Source organism: Ictalurus furcatus, chromosome 3, assembly GCF_023375685.1.
Source record: "Ictalurus furcatus strain D&B chromosome 3, Billie_1.0, whole genome shotgun sequence".
Lineage (NCBI taxonomy): Eukaryota > Metazoa > Chordata > Actinopteri > Siluriformes > Ictaluridae > Ictalurus > Ictalurus furcatus.
Window position 1 is genome coordinate 35,947,262 of NC_071257.1, and position 10,039 is coordinate 35,957,300.

A 10,039-nucleotide genomic window follows, 5' to 3' on the forward strand; every position below is an offset into this window, starting at 1 on the left:
CGCGGTTGTAAAGAGTGGTCATTTGAGTCACCAGAGGCTTCCTGTCAGCTCGAACCAGTCTGTCCTCTGATCTCTCTCCTTAACAAGGTGTTTCCACACACAGAACGGACACTCAGTGAATGTTTTTCGTTTTTCGCACAACTCTGTGTAAACTCTACAAACTGTTGTGGGTGAAAATCTCAAGAGATCAGCAGTTTCTGAGATATTCGAACTGGCACCAACAACCATGCCACGATTAAAGTCAGTGAAATCACATTATTCCCTCATTCTGATGTCTGAAATGAACATTAACTGAAGTTTTTGACCTGTATCTGCATGATTTTATACACTGCTCAGCTGACAGAACTGGATGAATGAGCAGGTGTACAGGTGTTCCTAATAAAGTGGCCGGTAAGTATAGGCTATATATTACATTAGAGCTGCTTTGTGACAGTGTCTATTGTTAAAGGTACTATACAAATAAATGGAATCAAACTGAATTTATAACGTAATTATTTTTAATAATTTACTTATACTGAACTTATATTATACAATCCTAATTCCAAAAAAGTTGGGACAGTATGGAAAATGCAAATAAAAACAAAGAGGAGTGATGTGCAAATGGACTTTGACTTGTATTTAAACAAAAAACTTATAAAGACAAGGTATTATATAGATGTTTTCTCTAATCAACTGCATAGTTTTTTTTTTTTTGAAGGTAAATGTTTATTTTGAAATTGATGCATGCAACACGTTCCAAAAAAGTTGGGACAGGGGCAATTTAGGACTAATAGTGATGTGAGAAGTTGAAATAAGAAGGTGACGTGAAACAGGTGAGGCAATCGTCTAATCATGGTATATCAGGAGCCTCCAAAAAAGGTTGAGTCCTTCGAGAGCAAGGACGGGTCAAGGCTTGCGGATCTGCAACAGATGCGTCAGAGAATAATCCAACACTTTGAGAAGAACATTCCCCAAAGACAAATCGGTAGGATTTTGGGTGTTTCACCTTCTACAGCGCACAATATAATTAAAATATTCAAGGAATCCGGTCAAATCTCGGTGTGTAAAGGGCGAGGCCGAAAACCACTTCTGAATGCGCATGATCTCCGATCCCTCAGACGTCACCGTCTTAAACACCGTCATGAGTCTGTAATGAGATCCTGACATGGGCTCGGGAATACTTTGATAAACCTTTGTCAGTTGACACCATTCGCCGCTGCATCCACAGATGCAAGTTAAGGCTTTACTATGCAAAGCAGAAGCCACAAATCAACACTGTCCAGAAGCTCCGCCCACTTCTCTGGGCTCGGTCTCATCTGAGATGGACAGTAGCACAGTGGAATCGTGTTTTGTGGTCCGACGAGTCGACATTTCAAATAGTTTCTGGACAAAACAGCCGTCGTGTTCTCCGGGCCAAAGAGGAAAAGGACCGTCTGAACTGTTATCAGCGTCAGGTCCAAAATCCAGCGTCTGTCATGGTATGGGGGCGTGTCAGTGCACATCTGTGAGGGCAGCATTAATGCAGAAAGATATGTACACATTTTGGAGAAACATGTGCTGCCATCCAGAGTTCTCTCTTAATTTTGTATTATATTCTTAGTTATTGTTAATGTATAAATAAAAGGGGGAAAGAGGTAGAGGCAACACTGTAAAGGAAAAGCAATAGCAAAATTAGAGTGCAAATATATATGTTTAATTTTTGGTGCGTTAAGAATAATACATTTATCATTAAAGAAAGTCTACACATCTGCATTAATTAAATAGTTCAAATTAATTATATCGTATTAATTACACCATTCTATACAAAACCAGAGTCTTCTGAATTTACATTCTCTGAAATTAAATATTTCAGCACATTTAAATCTTAATTTTAAAAAAAACAAAAAAAAATAAAACACAGCTCTCTTGAAAGTAAAACTAAAACATTACAGAGTGAATCTGTGGAGACTGTTACAGTGAGAACCCGCACATTCATATAAAAACACTGGTGTTTGTAACTTCATATAAAAATAAATTGTTCTGTATTCTCTTTAACATTTGCACTCATACAAGAGCGATCACTTTACACCTACAGTTAAACACAAATCTGCAGACCTTTATGACCAAATTAAATAAAATAAAGAGATTAAATTATAGCAACAGAATCTTTTGTGTGTTTTGTTTCACAGATGTTTTTCACCATGACAGAATGGAAACAGACAAATAGCGTTATATAGTTATATAGTAAAAAATACAAACGATCAAACGTATTCACTCTTTATAAGCTTCCATGTCATTTTATAACTCGACACACCTCCTTCTTCATCACTTCCTTGGGTTTTTTTTTTCTTGATTTTCTCATTTTTACCGTTTTGTAACTCGTGTATACACTTTCTTTTCTTTCCCCCATCCAGAAAAGCATGAGGGATGTAAACGTTTGCAATTAACTCTATACATACTAAACAAAAACAGAAAACAAGAGCATAGTGAACATTTCTCATTTCTAAAAATACATTAAAAATGAATTTATCCAACACAGTGCCTTGTGCAATGGAAGAATTGATTTCACAAGGAACAAACTCACATTTACTTACACACACAAAAGATGCAAAAGTCATGTTCAGTACTTAACTGTAACGTAAGTTCGCTGTGGATTACGGGTGACCTAAACCATATGAGCAGTAAGAAATAACCACAATAAGACGTGTTGTTAGAACACGTTATATGAGGAACATTTTCTTAAAGTATCTGACATTCTGTGTAGAACACTAACCAATGGATGTGAAATCAGGGACTTCCAGAACGGCGGTTCGACGCTTCAGACGTTCCTCGATGCCATCAGGAGTTTCATCAGAGGTCAGCTTTCTTCTCATAGTGGCAGATACACGCAGCTTTCTGGCTCTCCAGGTAGGGTTTACAGCCCAGGTGCTCGATGGCATCGAAGACCAGACTCACCCCTAATTCACACGCTGATTCAGAGAGACACAAAAACAGTCACAGTGATATATACAGTAATAGTGAAAATCTGTCTCAAGGACAGAATCAAACATGGCAGTGAACAATGAAGAGACAATGACTCCTCAATGACTACTTCAGTCTTTACTGAAGTAATGGTTAAAAATCTAAATATATTCACTTGCTTCTACACAGATCACTTTCAGTGTGTGGAATAGACTCTTTGGAAGTAACTCAACTGACATGACATCTGTGGAATCTCTGAAATGAACTCGATGAAATCGATTCTTTTGAATTGATTCTATATGGAACCGACACTATTGAAATCACTCTCTTTGGAATCCATTGTCCAGAATCCACACTCTTTGGATGTGGACTCGTTTCTGTGGAATAGACTCTTTGAAACAGATTCTTGGAACGGACTCTTTGGAATGCAGTCCTTGGATTTGGAATCGACTCTGTAGAATCGACTCTGTAGAATCGACTCTGTAGAATCGACTCTGTAGAATCGACTCTGCCACCAAAAGGTGCCATGTTCTAACTTGTTTAAAACATCTCGATGTATATATCAGGTAATGAAAGCTGAAATTCTGATCTATCATCTCATATTCATCTTTTGATCTCAAACTCAGATGTCTTCAATATATAGCAAAAAACAAAGGCACTGGCATTGCTGTTGCAATACTTTCAGAGGAGACTGTATCTAATGAGTAGGATAAGGCTATGATAGGGCCATTTTTAGAGGAGTTTATTGGCTTCTCATAAAGAAAGTTTCAAGCTTCATTCTGTATTTATATGATGATGAATAACAAATCTCACGAGAGGAGCATGTTCACAGTTTGTGTTCAGAGTTACAGAATTATGAAACTGATTATGGATTACGATTATGTTATACTATAACTTTTCCCTCTAAAATGATTTCTCTATGTTGGGCAGTGTTTACCCTGTACACTCTGCTCTAGCCCTGGCATCTTCAGAATGTTCCTGCAAATGGTCTTCAGGCAAACCTGGAACTTCTCATCGCAGTCACGCTTTTTCTCTCCACACGTGTCATAGCAGCGGTCGTGTTGGTCACAGCAACTGGTTATCAATGGGATTCTGAGATCAAACTGCAGAGAAAAGAAGAGAAAAAGATAAATAAACGAATAAATCAATAAATATATAGTGTAAATAAACTCCTAAAACTAAATTAAAAAGGAATCAGTTATATGCCGAATTGTATACGTAACTACAGACTGTATCTCAGAGAAAGTGTAACGCGTCACTTCCTCCGTTACACCCTGTGGAGAAATAATCCATTTCCATGTGCTTGTGTAAAGTTTTATTTCATAACCCAAGATTTTCACTCTATCTACTCTATCGAATACTACAACCCCATTTCCATAAAAGTTGGGATTTTTCCTAAAATGCGATAAAAACAAAAATCTGTGATTTGTCACGTCTGTTGAAACTTTTATTAGCTGACAAAAGTACAAAGAAAAGATATTCAGTGTTTTCACTGAGCAGGGGCCTGTACCGGGAAGCTAGCTGAACAAACAAACCAATCCGATCCAGTCAGGCTTTACTGGTACCATGACGCTGGCGATCAACATACTCCATCAACTCAGGCTTTGATCCTTAAGCTATGATTAGTCCACGAGCGCGTGTGCATAAACGCGTGATGTCGGCACCGAACAGCCAATAGCGTTCAACGTGGGGAAATAGCTGATGTGCATACTTCCGGTTGAAAAGCAAGAAAATCATTTTGTGGAAATATGAGGAATTTAAACCCACACTAACTGCAGACGGAGACCCCGTTGCGGCTGCCAAAGCTCGGGAACATTACCGACCGTGTAAATACACAAGTTTACTTTTATAGGCTCACAATGAGAATAAAAAGACTGAACACTTATGGCCAACATCTTTCATGTAATTTCATTTAATATAAATGTAAATTGTTCTAATGAAATGTTTCTCTGTGAAGTGCTCTTCTTCTTACAGTCTGCACTGGGAGTTGAATTAGTTGCGTCACTTATACGTCACTTTGCTCACAGCTGATTGGTCCAAGTTGGGTTTGAGTTCTCTTATCCAGAACAGAACCCGCCCCGGAGCAGGTTAGTCATGGAGCGCAAGTTACTATGGCGATGAACACCGGTAAAAGCCGAGCCACTTTCATGGTACCTAAAACCCAGGATTGGCACAAACTAAACTGAAACTTACTTACCTGGCTAGTCACTTAAACCAGCTTCATGGTACAGCCCCAACTTAATTGTCTTTTGTAAATATAAACAAAATGTAGAATTTGATGCATTCAACACACCAAAAAAAACAGGTTTATCACTGTGTTACATCACCCTTCCTTTTTTTTTTTTTTTTATTTACACTTTTTAATCGTTTGGGAACTGAGGAAGTGGAATTTTTGCCCATTCTTGCTTGATACAAGACTTCAGCAGCTTAACACTCCTTGGTAGACGTTGTCTGATTCTCCTCTTCATGACGCGCCATAGCAGACAGATCTGGACTGCTGGCAGGCCGGTCAAGCACATGCACGCTGTGTGTCCGAAGCCTCGCTGTTGTAGCATGTGCAGAATGAGGCCTGGCATTGTCCTGCTGATATAAACATGGACTTCCTGGGAAAAGACGTTGCCTTGATGGCACGTGTCTCTCTAAAATCCTAACATACGTCTCCATGTCAATGGTACCGTCACACATATGCAAGTCACCCATGCCTTGGGCTCTGATGCACCCCCGTACCATCACAGAAGCTGGCTTGATCGCCTTTCGCTTAGAACAGTCTGGTTGGTCTTTTTCATCTTTGGCACGGAGAACTCGAGGTCCGTTTTTCCCGAAAACAAGCCGAAAGGTGGACTCATCTGACCACAGCACACGTTTCCACTGCCTTTCAGTCCATCTGAGATGAGCTTGGCCCAGAGAACTCCATGGAATTTCTGCATAGAGTTGTTCTGTGGCTTCCTCTTACGTAATAGAGTTTCGGACCGCATTTCTGGATGCAGCGGCGGACCGTGTTAAATGACAACGGCTTTCTGCAGTACTCCCGAGCCCATGTGGTTATATTAAATCACAGCAGCATGAGGATTTCTCAGGCAACGCCGCCTGAGGGCTCAGTGAGATTTCTCCAGATTAGTGTTTTATATATATATATATATATATATATATATATAATTAATAATAGTGTTACTTGAATATTCTGTAAACTTTTCAGTCTTATTCTGCCCCTGTTTCCCCTCTGTCTTTTGAGTGTGTTGAAGGCATCAAATTCTGAATTTGTTTATATTTACAAAATACAATTAAGTTGGTCAGTGAAAACATTTCATCTTTTCTTTGTACTGTTGTCAGTTCATTCAAGTTTCAAGAGACTTGACAAATCACAGATTTTTCTTTTTATTTTAGAATTTTCCCCCCAACTTTTATGGAAATGGGGTTGTGTAGAGTAATATATGTAATCTGCTTATGACCAACATCATCAAGGAAAGTCCAATTTCTTCCAAACTTACATGAAATCCAACCAACGGAGAGCCGCATCCATTGGGCGGTGGACTGTACCCAGGTCGGGGAAAGGGCTTTTCTCCTTTAAAGAAAAACCCCAACATGAAATTAACCACATTGCAGATTAACAGAAGAAATCTCCAGAATGATCACGTCACGGCTAAATATAAAGAATTTCTCTCATTTCTGACCGGTGTCACTATAGCAGTTTATTTACTTTGCTGCAGTTTAGAATAATCATCTTTACTGACTTTACTTCTAAGAGTTTTGTCAAAAAACAGCACACTCAAGCACATCTATTTTTTAATTATGGATATTTTACTCCCAAGTGTCTTTTTTTCTTTTTTATATATATATATATATAAAAAAAGTGTAAACAGGTCAACCATGTTACTGGAAAAGGTTTCAAACCCCTCTGACAGTTCTGGGCCTGGGAGTCTGTGCACCTCTGCCTAATATTTGTTTAAAATTTTATTTGGAAATATTTTTGTTGCAGATAAGTGACCACCTGACAGTCACACCCTCCAAACAGGGAGGACTTCCTGCAACAACCACAGATGAAAACACTTCATGTACACTATATGGCCAAAAGTATGTGCCCCCCCCCCCCCCCCCCGGACCATCACACTCATATGTATTTGTTGAACGTCCCACTGCAGATTTATTCCCCCTTTCGCTGTTTATAATGCGCTCCACTCTTTTGGGAAGGCTTTCCACTAGATTTTGGGGCGTGGCTGTGGGGATTTGTGTTCATTCAGCTACAAGAACATTAGTGAGGTCGAGGTCAGGTGCTGATGTTGGGTGAGGAGGCTTCAGTTCCAGTTCATCCCAAAGGTGTTCAGTGGGGTTGAGACAGGGCTCTGTGCAGGACCCTCGAGTTCTTCCACCTTCTTCCAACCTTCACACACCACGTCTCCATGGAGATCGCTTTGTGCACAGGTGAATCGTCATGCTAGAACAGGTTTGGCCCTCTTAGTTGCAGTGAAGGAAATTTGTAATGCCACAGCACACGAAGACATTCTATACAACTGTGGTAAGAGTTTGGGGGAAGAACCACATATGGGTGTGATATACATATGGCCATATAATGTATCTTCCACTACAGCCGACTTGACCTAAACGTTGTGACACCAGTCCTCCAATTTTGAGGCTTACAGTTATTCAGGAATTTCACTTTCCCTTAAAGGACAATGGAACCTCTGGATTTCAGAGGGAATCGTATGGAATACCCCATCCCACGTACCAACACTGCAGGACGCAAGATTAGTTGAGTACCCAATGATTCAGGAAGATCTGCTGTCCGCTGCAGTCTCATGTGCAGGCCTCATCCTCCTGAGTGAGAGGATCTACTGGCAAATTACATCTACTGGGACCTCCGGGGTGGACTGATCCTGGCGAGTTATCATCACTAACGCGTCCCAGACCTGCGTGAAGTTGAAACCCCCCCCCCCCCACACACATGTATGTGTGTGTATGTATATATACATACACACACATACATACATACATACATACATACATACATACACACACACATGGCCTATGTACGTATAAACAGAGCTACAGCAAACAGATTATGGTGTGTGTGTATTTATTTATGACAGTGTTAATATTACGAGTGTTATTCTCATAACAACACACACAGTAACAAGTAAAAACACTTATCTTGGAGTTCGTGTTACATTTCACACATCCTGTGATCCGCTGTGTCCCTTAAAAGTTGAAAACGCACAGTGGATAGCTAACAATTACGTGAATGCGACTATTTAATGTGATTTGTCGTTTGGATTTTACCTTGTTACTTCAACTGTATTGTTAAAAAAAAAAGAAAAAAAAAAGACAGTTGGCAAAAACCGGCACAAACGATTGAGACTATTTCGGGTTAATTTGGAGCGTGTGGGGGCTGGTGACGTCATCTCATAGAACTTAATGCCTAATATTGTAAAAACAAAAGCAGCACAAACGAAACTTTTATCAGGACAAACGATTGAGACTAATTTGCTGACATTTTTGGGGAGGGGCAACTTCACGCAGGTGCCTCACCTACCTCTTCTAGTGGTCAATACACCTAGTCTATGAATCCCTGGAACCCTGGATCTCATCAGGACCCTTCTGGTGAACTGCATGTTATCTCCATGTTGTTGGTTCAGGTAAATTAACCATCTAACTAGGAAGTTGGCTAATCATCTAGTTTGCTAGCTGACTCTGACATTTGCAAATCAGATTTTAATATTTTTTTTCTTCCTTATACAACCTATTGATTTAGCTAGACCGCTGGAATGAAACTCACTGTAGATCTTTCTAGACCATTTGATATCTGGTAGAATGTGGTGAGTTGATGTCACATGCCATCAGAGCTGCATCCTGACTACAACTCCAGTATGACTAACTGCTTTGTATTGCTTTATCTGAAAGGCTGGTTATAGAAGCCTGCAGCAGGTGTGACAACATGCCTGCAAAGAAAAAACAAAACCAAAACTTACAAGCACTGAAGCCAGCTGTTGCCTGTCTTTCTACTAACTAGCAATCGTTTCTCATGAACATGTCCAGTAGCTTGGATTTTCAGTAAGTGACGAGAATTCCGACTCTTCTCAGTGAGTCGGACAGTTTGACTCAGAAATGGCTCATTTACAGTTTTTCAGTGATATTTTGAGCAGTGGTTGAAATCTTCCATTTTGATGGGTGTACTTAGCGTTGTTCATTTATCGGAAGGTTCCAATACCAGTCTAGAATGAACTCTAATACAAATACAGAAATGTTTCAGCTAACTCATGTGCATGTATATAGTTATTGGAGGTTTTGGGCTTGTTTTTGTCAGAAATAAGAAGGTACGGACCAGTGCTGGTGGTTGTGGTGACATGGTACTGGGAATATTATCGTTCAGCAGGAATCCTGAACATGAATGTAGTGTACTGCAGTGTAAACAAATCATTTTTCTTTAAAAAAGGTACATACCTGGACCTTAAGGAGCACTGGTGTACCTTTAAAGCACTTTTCACATTTAAAGCAGTTCAGAAACACACCACATGCACCTTCCACATAAACATGAATGTATGTGACATTATTATAATAATCCACACATTACTTACCTCCATCAGTGCATTTAAATTCACACAGTCCATCAGATCCTCTAATGAAATCCAGAGCGTTTTTGATGTATTTGAAATATATGTAGTAAGTGTGTATCTTCTGGATTCCATCCTTGATGTTTTCTAAAGCTTTTGTCCAGTCTGAAGTTTTGTGTTCAGACTCCTCCAGTCCTGCACTGGAAGGAAATGTTCCACACAGCAGGAGCAGGAGAGCCGAGACACTGAGCTGCTTCATTTCCACTCACTTTACACTTCCTACATCCCCTCTCACCTGTACGGCGGTTCAACACACCCGCCAGCCAATCACAGCTCAGCACAGCACACCAGCCAATCACAGCTCAGCACAGCACACCAGCCAATCACAGCTCAGCACAGCACACCAGCCAATCACAGCTCAGCACAGCACACCAGCCAAACACAGCTTAGCGCACGCCCTGGAATTTTAATTCCTTTCATCTTTAGCTAGTAGGAGTTTTAAAATCATTTGAAACCATCCAAATCTTATTGAACTATTGAGACCTAATCTTCACAAATTACAACAAATCTTACGT

At 40.0% G+C, this 10,039-nt stretch overlaps 1 protein-coding gene across 1 annotated transcript; it reads right to left on the reverse strand.

The window, feature by feature from the left end:
* Positions 1-2,589: 2,589 nt before the first annotated feature.
* Positions 2,590-10,028, reverse strand: LOC128606146 (group XIIA secretory phospholipase A2-like). The gene is made up of 5 exons (XM_053622184.1): positions 9,489-10,028; positions 6,408-6,481; positions 3,857-4,022; positions 2,732-2,927; positions 2,590-2,623 (listed from the first exon to the last, which is right to left on the reverse strand). The coding sequence occupies exons 1-4, from the start codon at positions 9,721-9,723 to the stop codon at positions 2,809-2,811; spliced, it is 594 nt and encodes a 197-aa protein (XP_053478159.1). The 5' UTR covers positions 9,724-10,028; the 3' UTR covers positions 2,590-2,623; positions 2,732-2,808.
* Between the last annotated feature and the right edge of the window lie 11 nt (positions 10,029-10,039).